The sequence below is a fragment of the Podarcis gaigeae genome, assembly GCF_964106915.1.
Source record: "Podarcis gaigeae genome assembly, chromosome: 3".
NCBI classification, from domain to species: domain Eukaryota; kingdom Metazoa; phylum Chordata; class Lepidosauria; order Squamata; family Lacertidae; genus Podarcis; species Podarcis gaigeae.
Window position 1 is genome coordinate 37,622,314 of NC_139680.1, and position 19,354 is coordinate 37,641,667.

Below are 19,354 nucleotides of genomic sequence, written 5' to 3' on the forward strand. Positions count from 1 at the left end.
AAAGGTCATTTAATCCAGCCCCCTTCAATGCATGAATCTCCTGTCTGTCCGGCATACAAAGAGGTCACTAGCATACACAGAAGATGGATTCTGTCACAAATTTAGTTTTGCACAATTAAAATGGATTAAAGTGCTCTGGCACAACAAACACACTTAATAAAGAGCCAGGCATTTTATGATAGGGAAAGTGATGAGAAAATGCACTAGAAAAAATGAGATAATGTTCAATTGATGGGAAGTCATATAATCTTATTGCAACTAAACAGGATGAATGCTCAATAAATAGTGGGTGTTGAATAATAATAATAATAATAATAATAATAATAATAATAATAATAATAAATTATTTATACCCCTTCCCGCTGGCTGGGTTTCCCCAGCCACTCTGGGAAGCTTCCAACAAAAGATTAAAAATACATTAAAACATCAGTCATTAAAAACTTTCCTAAACAGGGCTGCCTTCATATGTATAGACTGTGGATAAACAAATCAGAATGGATGCTAAATAAAGAGCAAGCACTGTATAACTTCTACACAAGCTTTCTGCAAATTTATCAGGATGAATATTCAATAAACTGGCCATCTGTAAGCCTGGAAAAGAAAGCTATATTTTTTATTTGTAATGGTGTGTGTTTGTGCAAAGTGATATGAAAGGCAGGAGAGGAAACCTCCCTTGTGTTTACATTCAAGGTGATGAAGTTCTAGAATGGAATGGCAAACCGCTTCCCGGAGCTACAAACGAAGAGGTTTACAACATTATTTTAGAATCAAAATCAGAACCTCAAGTTGAAATTATTGTTTCAAGGCCTATTGGGTAAGGTTCGAATCACTCATTTTGTAAATGCACAATGTTACATGTGGAATCTTGCCTCTGCCACCCCACCCCCTGGTCATAACTATGTAAGCGTTTCTCTGTGTGACTCAGTCTATGCACAAACACACATACATTTCCTCTCTCTCTCTCTCTCTCTCTCTCTCTCTCTCTGTCTCTCTCTCTCTCTCTTTCTCTCTCACACTCACACTTTTCAGACATTTCTCAGTAGAAAGTAAAGGAGATGGGTTAACTTGGAGGGCTCCCCCAACCCAGGGGTAAAGAAAGGGGTTGTGACACCTGGGGCGGGCGTCACTAGGTAGGGCGCATGTGCAGCGTCACTACGTACGATGCATGCGCCGTACGTAGCGAGGTCACACATGCGCTGTGTAGCAGTTTGCAGCTGGTGCCGCTCAACCACCGTACAGATGGTGCCGGGATCCCTCCGTCGCCGCTGCAGCCATCCGGCAAACCGCTACGTACAGCACATGCATGTGACGTCACACATGCACTGTACTTAGTGGTTTGCCGCCGGGGCCAGGATCCTATGCTTGTGGCTACAGCCGCAAACAGAGGATTCTCCACATGCGGCTCCAGCGGCACGATGCACTGCCGAGAGCCCCCGCGGGGTGACTTCTTGTCACCCCCGCAGACATGGAACCTGGGGTGTACCAGCTCCACCCCCACTGCGACGCCACTGCCCCAACCCATGTCACCATTTCAATCTCCTTTTAGTTTGTGGAAGGCAAATGTTTGCTAGAGGAGCCTTTTGTATTCATGAACTCCCATCCCCCAACACTCATTTTAGAATCCTGATTTTCCATGAATGCATAAGGCTTCATTTTGCAGCTTGTCTGCTTTCACGAGCTGGAAGGTGATGAGATTAGTGACGGAAGAGGGGCACAGCTTGCATGCTTATCCTCACCGGATGTCTACTTTCCTCTACATTAGGAATGCCGGAAGAGGGCTATTGTTGCCATAATACATGCACATAGTTATTTTAAGAATAAATAAAACGGAAAAGGACTGAAGGGGTGCAAGCACTGTTAAGTGGATTGACCTCTTGAGAAAACCACATTGCTCTGTATAGAGGTTGGGCAGGGATATGTGTCGTTTTAGGAGTTGTAGCTAAAACTATAAATATAAGGGGGAGGGATAAGGTTTGGGATTTTTAATAATTATTGGACACAGGTTCCACAGGTGTCCCAGCATTCTCCTTCAGATTTTGCTAAATCCGTGTAATCACACAAATATTGCAGCCACGAGGTCAGACATGGCAAAAAAAAACAACCCCGTTTCCCACACTACTTTGGATTAATTTCTTCTTACATGTTACATTTATTTATGTGTCATGTTTATTTATATAAAAGTGGAGGGTTGGGTTTCTGTGGCATTACTGTGGCACAGACAACAGTTCCCTGGATTCTGTGCAACCCACAATGCTTCTTTGTTTATGTGTGAGAATAATCAAGGCAGAAAGTGGCTTGCCCATATCATGCAGCTTAAAGCTATTGAACAAGTCTCTATGCACCATATCTCGATATCATCCACACATGCTATGGCTAAAACCCCTGGCAAGGACTAGCAAAATCTCATGCTGCCAGGGGCTTTATAGATTCTGGTGAATCCCCAGCATAAAATTATGGTAAATCCCCACCCAAATGTAAAACTAAAATTTGAGGATGAAGGTAAAAATTCTTGTGATATACAATCAAAACTGCTCAAGGGCAAACAAAATCTTTTTGGACTGAGAGCCACTAATAGTTAGCATGTTTTGCTGTTTCAGTGGCTAATGTATAAGAACTGCATGTAAATCTGTAACATGATGCTATACATCAGATGTGGGAAACCTTTGGCCCTCCAGATACTGCTGAACTACAGCTCCCATCATCGCTTACCATTGGTTAGGCTTCCTGAGGCAGATAGGAGTTGTAGTTCAGCAACATCTAGAGGGCTAAATGTTCTCCACATCTGCTGTACAATGCCCATTCAGAAGTAAATCCTACTGAGTTCAAGGGTGTTTAAAATTGCAGCCCTATTTAGGGATATATCAGTTTCCATGTGTATTGTATTTCCATGTGTATATACTTTTATTATTATTTTTTACCTTTTCCATATTTTCTTGGTTTTTTTCTTTGTTATTGTAAGTTTTTTTCATAGGCTTCATTCAGCAAACTCCTTGAGACGCGTGTATAAAAACTTCTAGTGAGTTACACAATTTGTGTCATTTTCAAAAAGGGGGAAGTCAGAATCACTAGCTGTAGATAGCTGTCACCCTTCTGTTCTCCAACATGTTTCCCTTTGTTGTGAGATTTTTACAAATATTGTGGAACATCCAACTGCAATAGTAACCTGATAGTGTGTTCATATTGAAGTTGCTGCCTGTGTTGTAATCAGTGTCAAAACCAAATGTACATTAGTGCTGTGTCCCTTAGGATCATCAAGTTCTATTGTAAATCCCAGCTTTACTAATGGAAAAAAAGGAATCGCGTTTGGAAATTAGGAAGGAGGAGGGAAAAGTTTCATGAATGGGGTGCGGGATTTTGTTATACTTACCTTACTTTTGAGGTGGCAAAGGTTTTCTGTGAATGTCCTTTCATTCTACAAATCATCTCTCTGGTGCTGGAATTTTCAGCCTTCCTAGGTGTCTGTAACTTAAGAAAATCTCAGCTGGGCTTTCCTGCAAGAGACTGCATACATTGCTCCTGATTTATTGTTGTTTTTGTTGTTAAATGTGATCTTTTCACTTTTAAATATATTAGTGCAGGGAGGTTGTTGTTTTTAATGGATTTTTTTGCTGAAACAAAATCAGCAAGTGCTCCAATCCCAGGGGTTTCCCACTCTTCAGCTAAAGCCTAGATAATGGTGTCATAAAGTATCACTCCCTGTAGGGCTTTCTCAGATCAGGAAATAGAGGCACCCAGGGAGGCTGCAGGCTACTAGAGAAATGTGTAATGGAAAGAAACACACACAGTGCCCTCATCTCTCTCAGCCCTGTGCCATCAATTTCTAAAGAAAATTGAAAGACATTCTAAAGCTTCCTGGAAATGAAGAAGGAAGATGAAGCCTCTTTTGCAAAAAAACAGAGGATAGGTTTCAACATAGCACTATGAGAGAAAAATTAAAGTAAAAACAACAATATATCTAACAAAGATGTATCAAAGACCTGTAAGTGGGGGAATTTTCAGGGCCATGAGTGAAAATCTGAGGGTAATTATTGTTGAAAATTAAGTAATTGCCTCCCTCTAAAATTAGTCCATGTATTTGTTTTGTAGAGAAGTTGTTCAGGTTTTTCTAATTTTTCTATACCTCTTTTAGTGACATTCCAAGGATTCCCGAGACTTCTCATCCTCCACTAGAATCTAGTGAGTATTTCCTTTGTTCTTGCTTATGCTTCGAATGAAATAAAATAATTTAGAAGAATATATGCAGCATTATGCAGTCTGTAAGCACAATCTTTGTCTAAAACTACTTTTGATACCACTGGGTTCAGTCCACAAAACGTTGGTGCTGATATGCCTACACTTTCAATGGTGAGAACTCTCAAATGTCACCACCTGAACGGATGGTTTGAATTCACTTCCAGTTTAGACAAGAAACTAGCTAGATCGTTTCTTCTGTGGTGTGGTAAAATTCCACATAAAAATGGAGCTTTGACAAAAAAGAGTTTTTCCGTGAGAAAACGTAACTTAGGGTCTTCCTGTGCCATCATTTCCCTGAATTGCAAATGTGTATTAACTTTCCCTCTAGGTTGTGTTTCAGTTGCAAAAACTGAAGAACATTCAGCATCTGTTGTGTGGCATATAGTTGCACAATCATATTGCACATGAATATTTGTGAAATTTAGTGTGATATCCAATGTTAGTTCTCATCCCATCAAGTTCAGTAAGTTTGCTCAGAGTACAACTTAGCTGAATATCACTCTTAGTGATATTATTCTCTGAACACCTTTAGCATTCCACTGCCAACTTTATTTCTGATTAACAAATGGTGACAACAGTACTCCCTCCCACATCTTATTTGTTTATAAAATTATTTATGAGGCAAATTTTGGCCGGAAAAAATGACCCCCAAGGCAACTTACATTTTGAAAACCTTTTCTTTTTAAATTTATTTTAAAATGAATTTAAATTTATTTTAAAATGAATTTAAATTTATTTTAAAATGAATTTAAATTTATTTTAAAATGAATTTAAATTTATTTTAAAATCTTTGACGCCTATATTACTCTCCAAGTTTTAGCAAAGAACGTCTTGCCCATTCTTACTCTTTTTTTATTACTATACTGTACCGAGTATATTCTCCCCTGTAGCGAGATTATCTGTCCCCTTGATATTGGATGGAATATTGACATTGAAAATAGCCTCAGGATTATTACTTGACTGACCTAGTGGAAAGGCTATCAGTTTTCTTATTTTGTTTTTGCATCTGCTCAAAATCAAATGTTTTGTTGAAAATCCATCATTCAATGACATTTATCAGAATTTTCATTTTTCTCCCTTCCCTTTCCTGCTCCTCAATTTTTCTATCATTTTCCTTTCTATAAAGATTTGAAAATAAATAAATGTGCAGCTATGGAAAATGGGCTACAAAGGGAAGGTACTTTGTTTCTTTTACCATCACCATCATTGCTGTTGTTATTTTGGCGAAGACCCTTTTGTCACCCTCCCCTCATTTATTTTGAAAGAGAATCTTCTTTCTCATGTAGAATAGTCAACCCAATGGTTTCGGCATCTCAGAGTAGTTGGTTCAGTGTGTGCAATGCTACATGTTAAAAGCAGCAGCAGTAATGAAATTGTTTTTGGTGTATCTTACATTAAACTGTTGTCTCTTCCCCCTCACATTCTCCCCCCCCCCCCACAATCCTTACAGGTTCTAGTTCATTTGAATCTCAAAAAATGGAACGGCCGTCAATTTCTGTTATTTCCCCTACTAGTCCTGGAGCCCTAAAAGATGCTCCACAGGTCCTGCCTGGGCAGCTCTCTGTAAGTACAAAATGGTGTTCACCGGCAGCACATTTCGTTTGCTGTTTTTGTTCAGGTATAGGTTACAAAACTGAGCAGATTAGGAGGAAAATGTCAGTGAAAATTTTAGCCTTTCCTTTTTGTTTTTTATTTGATGTCTGTGCAGCCTAAAATATATGCAGGAAATGTTTTTATTGACATTTTGGTAGCAATGCTTTTGTATGAACGTTCATCGCTAGATCATCCAGTGATGACTTAGATGTATGCATAAGCTATCCCAGATATAACACCACACATACAACTTCCACATTACCTCCTGTCCTCTTGATTTCTCCACACTTGATTGCTGCGCAGTCAGATGTGTGAACTGACTCAATGAAAACACCTCCACGTATAGCAGGGCTGGTTCTACAATGCAGCAAGTTGTAGGAGGGTAGATGAAGGTGAGAACTGGTGTGGCAAGACTTTGGCCCTAGTAGTGGGTGGGGGAATCATTTTGGGCAGCAAAATGTACTGATCTGGGGTAGCTTATTTACACATGCAAGTCATCCCTTGATATAACAGTCATCAAGTGATAAACATGCATTAATAAGAACATAATAAGAGTTCTCCAGGATCAAATGAAAGGTCCGCTTAAGTTTGACATCCTGTTTCCCACGTTGGTCAAGCAGATGCCTTTGGACAGCTGGCAAGTAGAGGCTGAAGACAACCGCCCTCTCCTGTTGTTGTTGCTCCTCAGCAGCTACTGGTCAGTGGCTTCCAGGTTATCTGAAAGATCTCCTCGTTTTTATCCTCTTTAGAGGTCTTGCGCTTCAATCAACCACTTAGGCTGGCAGAATTTGCATTACAACAGATGCCACATAATACCCATTCTGCTTTTGTAAGAATTGAAACTCCCTGCCTATTGATATCAAGCAGGCCCTTTCAATGTGCTCTATTTCGCGCTGAGTAAAAACATTATTGTATAGACAAGCCTACCCAGATGTTTAGAAAGTTCACACATGCTTTTCAATTGTATTTTAAACCTGCAAACTCTCTATACTGTTACGGGGGGGGGGGGGATTGCTGTCTGTTTTAGCTTTTCATTGATCTTAATTACTGTGTTTTATATCATACCTGCCCTGTAAACTGTCCAGGGAAATAGCCATCATGACTATTCACCATTAACAGGCTCATCCTCCTTGTCTAACCCTCTTTAAGGCATCTGAGCTTGTGACCATCACTAGTTTCCTTTGGTATTGAATTCCATAAATTAATTAAATGCTATGGAAAGAAATACTTTTGTCTGTCCTGAATCTCCTCCTGCCCATCAGTTTCAGTGGATCATGCCCAAGATCTTATCAATTAATCAAGTATATTGTGGCTAGGCTTAAGGAAGGAGTGGATATTTAAATTTACAATACTGTATTTTACTTTTGCCATTTTAAAATGAGCATATTTTTACCCCAGCTCAAGTCTCAAGGATCTGATTGGATATGAATCCAAATGAATGCATTTTCTGGACTGATAACTTACAATTATTTTATAACATTTTAGGTAAAGCTTTGGTATGATAAAGTTGGGCATCAGTTAATAGTGAATGTTCTTCAAGCAACAGACCTGCCACCCAGAATAGATGGACGCCCGAGAAATCCTTATGTAAAAATGTATTTCCTTCCGGACAGAAGGTAGCTCTTTAAATTAAAAACATGCTGAAAAAATAGTTTGAAAGAATATACTGTATTGCTATATGTTTGTATGCTTTTCTAAAATAGCCATGAAAAATCAATCTATGAATGGCTCTATATTTAGAGTAATTTACTCCACTCTCCTCATGGAGATTCCTCATGTTCTAAGGGCCATCTCTGAATAAGGGTTAATACCGTGAACTGTATATTTTATTGGGGGAGCAGTTAGAATCCTTTTTGATGGAAGGGATTTCCATTTCCACAATGGAAAGTTATCCTGGCCCAAGCAAAGAATATTCACCACACCACATCTTCCCTTCCAATGTTATCCCCCCTTCCCCTCTTCAACCTTATGGGTGGAGCTGATTTTTTCATTTATCTGTCTCTTTCCCATTAAATGTGTGTGTGTGTGTGTGTGTGTGTGTGTTGATGATAGAGATAGATAGATAGATAGATAGATAGATAGATAGATAGATAGATAGATGGATGATAGGTAGGGAGGTAGAGATAGATAGATAGATAGATAGATAGATAGATGATAGATAGATAGATAGATAGATAGATAGATAGATAGATAGATAGATAGATAGATAGATAGATAGATATAGATAGATGATAGATAGATAGATAGATAGATAGATAGATAGATAGATAGATGATAGATAGATAGATAGATAGATAGATAGATAGATAGATAGATAGATAGAAAGAAAATACAGTAAAAGTATTTTTGTCCAATCCTTGGTCTTTTATTTTGAGTGCAACTTTTGTACCAAACACCAAACACTCAACCCCTGGCTTGTGTTACTGATAGTTCATTCACTAAATGGACTTGGGGTGATGGATAACTCTCATAATGGCTTGGTTCATTTGCCTGCCCCTTAGTCCTTCCACTCACTTAGGGGCTGAAACTCAGTGGTACAGCATCTACTTTGATTACAGAAGGCCCCAGATCCAATCCTTGGTATTTCCAGGTAGGATTAGGGGAGAACCCTGCCTGATGATCTGCAGAGAAGCTGCCAGTCAATGTATACAAGGCTGAGGTAGACGGAACAGTGGTCTGACTCAGTTTAAGGCAGCTTCCTATGTTATAGTTTCTGGACAACCTGAATGTCCCCTTTCAGCCCTTTTGACTGCTGAGTGTTCTTGGCCTGGCAGCACTGCTCTGTGGCTGAGAAACAAGGCCACCAGTCAGCTGAGTAGTGCTCCCTTACCTCACTTTGCAGCTACCTGGGGGTAGCCCAGCAGAATAAGTATGGTAGTAGTAGGGGGTGAGTCAGAGGCCTTGCTTCCTGCATTGTGATTTACAACAATGTTTTGTTTTTTGTTTGTTTGTTTCAGTGATAAGAGTAAGAGGAGGACCAAAACGGTAAAGAAAAGCTTAGAACCAAAATGGAACCAAACTTTTCTCTATTCCCACGTGCACCGTAGAGATTTTAGAGAACGGATGTTGGAGATCACGGTTTGGGATCAGCCCAGAGTGCAAGAAGAAGAAAGCGACTTTCTTGGGGAGGTGAATGCACATACGTTGGCACTGCAAACTAGTTCTGTTTTAGACATGTGACGGGATCTCCAGAGCATTTTGTTTTCTGTTGATGAGGCTTGCTCCCTTCCCCCACAGATCCTTATAGAGCTGGAGACAGCACTTTTAGATGATGAACCACATTGGTATACGCTGCAGACGCATGATGAATCCTCACTACCTCTGCCTCAGCCATCACCTTTCATGCCAAGGAGACATGCCCATGGTGGAGAAAGCTCTAGCAAAAAATTACAAAGTAGGTCCACGACTCCTTTTTCTTTTGGGCTAGTTTGTTATGATAACAAAGGTGTCCTAACATGTGTTAGAACATGTAAGCAGCTGCCTTCTTTAAAAGGTTCCGGAGTTTTACTTGAATAAGAATGGGTGTGAAAATTTCAGCTTGGATCCTAAGATAAGTTTAGGACGTTCACAGAAGAAAGGTTTTCTCACCGCTGCAGCCCTCTGCATCTAGGGGTGGGGAAGAAATTGAGTTCGGTTCACATTTAAAGACTAATCTACATTTATTACCACTTTCTGAAACAATATGCTTTAGCTAAGATTCCAGCATTGCAGGGTGTTGGACTAGATCAGTGTTTCCCAACCTTGGGCCTCCAGCTGTTTTTGAACTACAATTCCCATCATCCCTGACCACTGGTCTTGCTAGCTAGGGATGATGGGATTTGTAGGCCAAAAACATCTGGAGGCCCAAGGTTGGGAAACACTGGACTAGATGACCTTTGGGATGCCTTCAAACTCTACCATTCTATGATTCTGTGATTCTATGCAAACCGAAACATCACTGTGCTTTGAAATTTGCTCTTCTCTGAATTCTGCAGTAAAGTTCTCCAGCCAAGAAATGTGTACAAAAATGCATCTGCAGGCGATGACCATTTTAAGTGCGTCCAACTGAAACATGGTCGCCGACTCGTGATCACAAGTCCTTATCTTAGCTTAAGAATGAAAAAGCAAGAAACTGAGAGAAACCAATTGACAGATTCACTGACCCCGTTTTGCGACCTACCAAAAGCCTCTCCTGAACTATGTATACAGGGAGCTGCTGGAGGAGACCCTCTAGAGCAGCCTTTTTCAACCTTGTGTCTCCAGATGTTGTTGGACTACAACTCCCATCATCCCTGACCGCTGGTTCTGTTAGCTAGGGATGATGGGAGTTATAGTCCAACAACCCCTGGAGACACAAGGCAGAAAAGGGCTTCTCTGGGGTGTCTTTTTGGATGTTCACAGGTGGCTACACAGTGAGGGGAAGAAACTTCCCACCCCCAGCAAAAGTTCTCTTACCTTAGGATCCAAGCATTGATAAGCAACAACGCTGAGCAGCATACACTCCCTCAGTGACCTTTACTGTTTCCATATTAATTCACTTAGCTTATGCCAACTTCGTTGTTGCTAACACAATGTGGCTGTCATCTTCACTCCAATTTATTTCTAAAGCAATTTCACTGTATTCAGCAAATGGGGTCTTGTAAATGTCACTGGAAGATTATGACATTTGATTCTTGGCTGTTGGCACTAATATTCAATGTATAGCTCTGGCTACTGCATTTGCAGCAATGTATTTGAAACTCTGTACTAAGTTTCAAAGTCCAACGAAAGGTCCAAGTTCCTTTGACTTTTAAACAACTTTCAGGACCATGACTGTTCTCTAGCCCAGAAAATGTGTACATTTAATGGGAGTGGGGAACTCAACAGAGTCCAAGAAAAGAAGTCCATGTAAAGCTGAACTTTCAAGCCCTACATGGTTCTTTAGCAGCTAGAAACACTGGATTTCAGGCATGGAATGTAACTTTAGGCTAGGTTGGGTATGGGTTATGAGAGGCCCCCACCAGTCACATGGGCCAGGGGAAGGCGGGCTTACATACAAGTTGCTGGAAACTACAAGAGCAGCGTGCTTCTTGTGATAGGTTCCTGCTTGCAGGCTCCCTGTAGACATCTGGTTGGCCATTGTGGAAAAGGGATGCTCGACTAGATGGGCCTGATCCAGCATGCTGTTCTGTTAACAGCCTCTGACACAATATGGTGCTGGTTGCTGGATAATATGAACCCACAACCTTATGGATCATTTTAGTAAGACAATGTTGCATTGGTATGTGAGGCAGAGCAGTCAAGTTCTGCCCTCATGGCAGGCATTTAATTACATTTTTCCACAGCTATGCAAGTTACTGTTTGCACTGCTGTAGATAATGTCAGCCTACTCATCCAGGCTGGCACGTTTTTTTTTTATTTCAACAGAACTTGCAGTAAGTATACTTGGGACTGGTGCCGTTACCCAGGTACTATGTCTCCTTTCTGAGCCATTTTACAATAGTTTTTAAAATATATATATATATAATCTTGTTTTTAAATATGAATGCATCCCATATTTGACTCTCCATAATGACAAGAATCTTTACTTAAACTTATTTCTGCCCTTTACAAAAGAACCAAGTATACAGGTATCTATTTGCCTTACTGTTGCACAGGATCTCAGCGAATCAGTGATAGTGACATCTCAGATTATGATGTTGATGATGGTATTGGAGTAGTTCCTTCAGGTGCGTGGGTGAAGAGCATGGTCCTACATCCTTTGCTTTTGCTTCTTCCTTTCCCCTTCCAGTTTGGTTTTCTAGAGTTTTCAAAGATGATGAATTGGGAGATTATGTTTTCTAGAAAGTAGTTTGATTCTTTATTCCATGGTGAACCTTTTTAAAAAATCTGTATTGTGTATTAATTGCATTTATGTATTATGCATTAATAAGAAATGTTTATATCCTGCCTTTCTACTGCATCAGGGTTCCTTACAGCAGTTTAAAACACAATAAAATCTAACAAAAATCAGTCGGACAAACAATAATAAAAAGCAACAGCAACAGTGGCATGGCAATCTTGATATTTCTGTTTATACAGCTAATAAAATTGTGGATATTACAAGGGTAGAAGCAATTTTTCTGTGCATAAGAAAAAATGCAAAATATAAAAAATGTAATTAAAATGTCTAACTGAAACATATTGTCCATTTGATGCATTTGCTCTTGCTTATATCTAGGTAGGTTCACCATGGAATATATTGAAAATGCATGACTGTATATTAAGTGCATGAAGCATGGCTATATATTTTATAATTCTCATAAGCACTCACAAATTATCATTATCCAAAATGTGTGCATAGAGGGAGACTCTCAGTTGTTACACAGAGACAAAGATAAAAATTGCTCAACAGTGCTGCAGGTTCTGAGAATATTTCTTCTGCTGCCAATCAGCTGCCTGAACAAGAAAAGCAGCTTGAATTGTTAAAATATTTTGGTGATCAGCTGCAGTACTAATTTTCAAAAGCCTTCCATCTTTACAATGGTTGTCTAGTATTGTGGCCAATATATATACTTCTTTGAACATGACACATGTAATATGATGTAGTTTGCCTATGTCTACAAACTCATTTTAATATTACTGACAAGAGTTGCTTATCACACTAAAGATGGCAGTGAAGTTCTCTTTAACTAGAGATTCAAGAAGGATGACAAAAATAGTAACTTAGGCCATTTTTGACAATTTTTCTGGAACAGTACTTGAGCACAACTGCATAAATTACCCCATCAGCTTCAACAGTGGGACCTGAAAAATTTGAACGTTGTTTTATATTTTACTGACTGAGTACCAATGCCCCTAGGGAGTTTAATAGTGACTTTTAATGAAAGAAACATACAGTTTCCTTTCTCTGTACTTAGGTTTTCTCTGTATGTGTGTGAATCCCTGGTTTTCTCCAAGATAAGAATGCGGTTCAATTAACGTCAGAGTAATTGAAACTGTGGGAGGGTGCCCCTCCCGTCCTGGTCATTCTCAGCAAGTTTTCTACACCCAACGCACTGCATCTTCCATTCCACACAGCTGTCACACAAAAATTACAAGAGAGGTGCATGCCATATGCTTTGGATGTATACATCTTCAGAATGGTTCCCTGTAATCTCCCTTATTTCCTGCCTCAAATTCGAAGTCCCCTATGGATCCTTCATGTAGCTTTTCTTCTAACTAAAGGGGGTTAATTTAAACAGCTTGAGCTGCTGCTTTCTTGTCATGCTATCAACTTGGTCTGAGGGACTTCATTTAATACAAGGGTAATCCATGAGGGGGCCCCCAGATACTGCTAACATCTAACACCCATCATCACTGTGAGGGGCTGATGGGAGTCATAGTTAAATAATGTCTGGAGGGCGCCACATTGCTAATCCCTGATTTAAAATAACTGGCCTTTTTTCTCTCGGGGAAGTTTGACTATTGAATGGGGGCCTTTTCATCTTCTGGAAGAAGAGGGTTTTCTGTGCATTTCAGCGGTGTGTGTCCCCCACCCCCCACCCCACTTCAGGAAGACAAAATGTTACTTCCAATATTAAACTATAGGTGGGTTTTACTACCTAAATGGAAAGTATAATCTGTGTTTGCCTTCGGCTCTTAGCTAATAAAATAGTTTTCTAACTTGATGGCATATGGGTACCTTTCTCTTAGACTTGGTTCTTTTTGCCTATCCAGCTTTGTTCTGTGGTGTTGGGCCTCTGGCTAACAATAATTAGTAGTGACATCTTTATGTTTCCTTGAATGTAAAGCAAGTTCTGTGGATCATTTTATATGAAGCAACGTTGGGTCAAATGACTTTTGTACCATACTCATGTCAGCAGATAATTTAAATGAAACTGAAACAGAGGCTTCAATTCTAAAACAATTTACTCATAAGCAATTCCATAGACTGAATGAATTGAATAAATCAGTATGTTTCAGTATTGCAGCCACGGATGCATAGATTTCATTTAAAAAGACTGAAGAGCTGAAAAAGTGACGCTTGTGGCAAATAATACCTAACCCTGTAGGTATTATTTCTGCTCCTATTCACTTTCTCACCTTTGGGAATTTTGCAGTCTTGCACGTAAATTCTCCTGTATGTATGTCTGTACCTTTCCCCCCATATTCGCATTACATTTAAATATAATGCTAATTGTTAGCCCTGATTGCATGACATTTCAGGATTTTCACAAGTTGCACAACTCTGAAAATCTTGTAATCAATAAAGAGATGTTTTCCTGAAAAGACTAGTCCAGATATGAACACTTGCCATTTCTGACCTGAACTAACTTCATTTTGTTGCACTTCTACCAGTAGGCTATAGGTCTAGCACTAGAGAAAGTAAATCTACAACGTTAACTGTGCCAGAACAGCAAAGAACAACCCATCATCGTTCACGATCTGTATCTCCTCACCGTGGTGACGATCAGGGCAGGACCCGTTCTCGTTTACCAAATGTGCCATTACAGAGGTAGGCTTCAAAATATAGCTGCTTTCATCATCAACACACATTGGGCAGACTCCAGCCAAAGCCGAGCTCTTTTTAGTTCCATTTATTATAGTTGGGAGAGTTGTTAACATGTGTGCTTAAGACTCTCCCGCTCAAATCGAGATAACTTTGAAAAGGGCTTAACTTTGGCCGGATTGTCTCCATTGTGATTAAAGAAATGTGAAGGTGATGTTTTCCTTGGGCAGCTGCACATGAAACCCCTGCATGGTCACTTCCACACTATGACAGCTGCCTCTAGGATGAGCCATGTGTCTGCCATGCAGAGGCTCCTTGCTTAATTGTGCAGCTGTCTTAAGGAAATACTAAATGTTGAGTTTTCCTTAGTGAGTTTGTGGAGAATGTGAAAGCATAACAGAAAGAAAAGCAGCTCTTCAGTCTAAAAAGATGATTCTATTAAGAGATAAGTGGGCATTTCACTTTAAGCTACCAATGACATCCCCCCCCCCCCATTTTCATGGAACAAAGGAGATCTCTAGGGTAGCCAGACAAAGAAGACCCTGTGCTCTGCCTTGTAGTTTTGAAAAGAAAATGGATAAGGAAGAATGGAAAGAAGTGAGCTGCTGAGGAGGGGAGATGTTTAGGTATGTTTTCATACCCTGGTGAAAATGAGAGGGAATACTGTAGTTTGACAGATGGTAGAGGGAGCCAACCTGGTGCCCTCTAGATGTTGGACTATAACTCTTATAAGCTATAGTTGGCATGGCCATTGGTCAGGGATTATGGAAGTTATAGTCCAACAACATTTGAAAGACAAAATGTTGACTATCCCTTGTACAGAAGAGGGAGAGATCATGTCACAACAAAAGGAAGTAGGAAATAACTTAGCAAAATTCCAGTGAAGTTGGATATTATGGAAGACAAATACTTGTCAGAGGAGAACTGGACTCTGATATTTACCAGCATATTGGGGAGCTAAGGAGAGAAACTGATAGACCGGACAACAATAGATTATAAACCAGATTAAAAAATTATCAGAAAGTTCTGCTGTCTATCAGTTTCTTTTGGGGCAAAAGCTATTTAGTATTGTAGCCTACTCTCTTTTTTTAGAATATAAATCAATGTGAGCATCTATAGTCTTCTAGCAACTAAAAGAAAATCCACACAAAGCATCACATTTAGCTGGATTTGTGTTGTAGCGTACCTAATACTAGGTTTCCAAACACGACAAGTTTCTCCAGATAGCTCACCACCATGAAGCAATCCTGTATTGCACAAATCAAAGAAACGACTACACAAGGGGATGTTTTGTATAGCTCACTATGCTCTGTATTAATATTAACTGTTAATTACTACTAATTACTCTTAAGTGACAGCTTAGTATTTGCAAGATATAGGCTTAAATCTTCCCCTCTCACCTTTCCTAAAAACATCTTTAAGAAGTCAGTTGTCACAACTTCCATCCTTTCTCCTCCTTGTCTCCCACCTTGTTTACTCATAAGTCACAAACATTGCAGACAGATAGTCTGTGTCACTATGAAAAGCAAGGGCATACACCAGCCACCATGCACATGGTGTATGGGTGTTGATGTTTTTATGCATGCATCCACGGAGGCCAGTTTGGTGTAGTGGATAGTGTGTTGGACTTAGACTGAGAATTCCCTCTTAGCTGTCAAAGCTCTTCGGATGGCCTTGCATCATTCCCTGTCTGTCAGCCTAACCTGTGTCATAGGATTGTGGGAAGTAAACTGGGCAACTTAGTGGGGCAGGAAGAATAAATAACTCCTCAACTCTTGGGGGGAAGCACAGAATAAAAAGGAAATAAATGTATTCTAGCGGGCTGGTTCTCACAGGAACAGGAACAAATACATTGTTATTGCCTGTAATACCTGGCATATAAGGCTAACCATAGCATAAAATGAGGCTTTGTATAGTTCTTTTGGTATAGTAACTGAAAGGGATTTATAGTTTCTTGATACAGATGATTAGGCTGTCCAGAAACAGCAGCTCAGTTATTTTCTTAATGGCATAGAACACAGTAGAGAATGAAAATTGCTAACCAGGAAGGAATATAATTTCCTGCTCATGGTTCTTTCTATGCTCAAAAGCAGGCAGAGCTATAATTTCCCTCTCACAGTTCTTTCTGGCCATGTGGATTTTTTGCATCACTTTCTGGGTATTCCTCCATTGGTGTTGGGGTGGGGAGGACTTGCTTCCAATTCATCAGCCTTGACCATTCCTGTTAAATGTCTGGGAAACCTTGATTAAACCGTGATAAGAAAAAAACATGGTCAAACACATGTGTGCTTCTATGAACATTTCCAGGAGTTTAGATGAAATTCATCAAATGAGAAGATCACGTTCTCCAACTAGACACCATGATGCCTCCCGAAGCCCAGTTGACCGCAGGTCCAGAGATATGGATAGTCAGTATTTGTCAGATCAAGAAAGGTATGTTTGCCACTTTAAGAGTGTGAATCTGTAGTAATATATATATATCTGTGCATTTTAAAATATATCTTTTTGCTGGTGTTGAAATGTGCTTTATACTGTCTAGAACTATGAGCTTTATATTGTCTGGACCACGAGGTGGGAAATAGTCTGACAGTAATCAAATAAGAAGCGAAGCATTATTCTAATCAGTAGTGGAGTCTCATTAAAAAGAATTGATTTTATGTCCATAGTGCAAATATGGTGAGTAGCATTTAAAAAAAAGAAAAGACAAAACTGGAATCTTGCTTCATTTAGTAAGAGCTTTGGTCTTGTGACTTTGCACTTGCAAAAGTAAATTTTGATTCTGTTGCAAACGTTACCATGGACTAAGGTGGTTAATGTTGTTGAACCATTTTAATTCCGTAAGGACAAAGATGTTATTGCAGATATAGAAAGATCACACTTTTCTCTAATGCAATAAGTTGCATCTATTTGAGGTGCTGGGCCTTCCTATGCCAACCATATCTACTAGTCAAATAGTGTACTGTATGTCCCTATTATTTCCTTTCATTCTTCAGTGATACAGAGCACAGCATAGCTATACATTCTGCTCTGACCATTCAGATCTAGAAGCTGTCAACTTTGAGGATATAGACAGCTGTGTTAATTGTCTCTCACCCGTGGTGGAATTTGGGATGGGGAAGATGCCTCGCTTACCTAGTTATTTTAAAGCAGGGGCAGTATCTACCCATTTACTTGTGCTAGATTGCCAGAATTTAACTTTTCACTTGTGTTAACAAAGAAGTATTTTGAAAATTATCTTGCAGGTTTTTTAAACCTTATTTTAATCAAAAGATTACATGCACACAGACCCACACCCTGGCTATAGTAGACCTCAGAATGATCCAGTTTAGAAGCGGGAGGAGAGGACTGAATGTTGACTTGCGAGGAATTCGACACAATGTGTTGGGTGCCTCTTATCATTTGTGGGGGCCAACATTCGTCTTGAGTTAGAATTTAACCCTTGGCTATCACTGAAATTAGACAAATGCTTTCATTCTGTTTCCACTCATCCAAATTTGGATCTTGGTTCTTCTTCAGTATAGCTTGCTTCTCCTTTATTGCTGGTAATTCTGCGGAATGTTTTCTATTGTCTCCACCCTCTCTTATTTGTATGTTAGGGTGGTCCAGAGTTATAATTCTGTGGACATAGTGTGGAATATGCTGGCACATTTGTCGTTAATCAGGCAGGACACGGAGGCTCAGTCCATCATAAAGACTACCAGACACTTCAAACACACCTCAGCTTCTTACTCTCACATTCACTGTTGTTCCCTGACTATCCTACTCTTCCTTTCATGTTTCCTATGAAAATAGATAGTACCCATTATATCCACGTACAGTCCTAACTTTCCCTTCTAAACCGGAGACAGTGCTTTCTCATTCACCTCTCCTGTCTCCTGAGTGAGATGACAAATGCTGCTGCAGCTTAAGATTAAGCATAAGATTCTTCAAAGGAATCTTTAGGAAGTGTGAGCCCCTGACATCTTCACATTCATGGGTGAAGCAAATTAATAACACTGGTGAATAATCTCTGATTTTTAAGAAGCTTTCTTGAGTTAGTACCATTGAATTCAATGGTTCATTAGTTTACAAAGTATTCCATTATTCTTTAACCTGCCTTGTTGAATTACGGTTTTGCATGTGGGATGTTAGGCCTCTTTTGTGTGTGGTGCGTTGCACCAGAATTCTATAACGTTAGTAGGACTCTGTTAGACAACATTCCACCAGATAGTTAAGGCTTTTTTATACAGGATTATTTCTTATGACGTTACTGATCAATCCCCAATGAAATGTATCCTATTGTGGGAATAGGACAACACATGGCTCACACGTTGACCAGTTTGGATAATGTTTAAACCAGTGCTTTTTTCTGGGGGGCACAGGAGTCGCATACCCCTAAACATTTTGTGAATCTAAGTTTGGCCTCCTTGAGGGGCAGTATTTCAATATGAGTAGGAAAATGAGAGTACCACTAAACATTTTTTTAACGGGGAAAAAGCACTGGTTTAAACCATAGTATTTCATATGAATATTTGGTTCTTTTGAAATGGCACATCTTCCTGAGCAGCAAATATACTTTACTCTGGTGAACCTTGGAAATTTATCTCAGTGATTTGTGTTTGGGCAGAATGCAAGTACACAGTGATATGGTTCGATAGTTTTACTTAATCAACTTAATGGTCGTACAGACCTCCCCCTCATCACTTCAAAACATGACATGCCAACCTTGCTTCATTTGGGGGTCCTCCTGGTCTTTCTCCTGAGTGGCGCTGTTGACTTCTGCCTGAAAGTCCTTTCCCAGTGGTCCCACAGCATGTACACATCTTGTTAAAACTCGTGCTACATGCTGCGCCTTTCTCTTTGCAGTTATTTCACTGTTGCTTGTAATGTATAGCTCCTTACAGTGGAGAGCCACAGGTCTGAATTAGAATGTTATAATGTACATTGAGGACATATTCAGGATGTGTGGTGACAAAGTAATAATAACAACAATAATGATAATAATAAGTTTTTGTGTTTACAAACAAATGTTCAAAGGCATCATTATGTTTATGAATAGATTAGAGGAAGCTTGTAGTGTTGCTATGGCTTGAACTTCCACAGTTTTTTGATTTGGAAGAT

General features: G+C 39.7%; 1 protein-coding gene across 50 annotated transcripts in view; it reads left to right on the forward strand.

Annotated features, from left to right (window-relative positions):
• The window catches only part of RIMS1 (regulating synaptic membrane exocytosis 1), a 228,382-nt gene that overhangs the window by 122,291 nt on the left and 86,737 nt on the right, over positions 1-19,354 (forward strand). For 26 of the 50 annotated variants that reach the window (XM_083729767.1, XM_083729789.1, XM_083729768.1 and 23 more), the window contains 9 exons: positions 691-814; positions 4,130-4,176; positions 5,684-5,796; positions 7,312-7,442; positions 8,784-8,955; positions 9,064-9,220; positions 11,442-11,513; positions 14,104-14,260; positions 16,562-16,687. In XM_083729767.1, coding sequence (XP_083585893.1) covers positions 691-814; positions 4,130-4,176; positions 5,684-5,796; positions 7,312-7,442; positions 8,784-8,955; positions 9,064-9,220; positions 11,442-11,513; positions 14,104-14,260; positions 16,562-16,687 — 1,099 coding nt within the window. The remainder of the gene's footprint in view (positions 1-690; positions 815-4,129; positions 4,177-5,683; positions 5,797-7,311; positions 7,443-8,783; positions 8,956-9,063; positions 9,221-11,441; positions 11,514-14,103; positions 14,261-16,561; positions 16,688-19,354) is intronic. The other 24 variants (XM_083729800.1, XM_083729810.1, XM_083729773.1 and 21 more) reach the window with 2 other exon arrangements.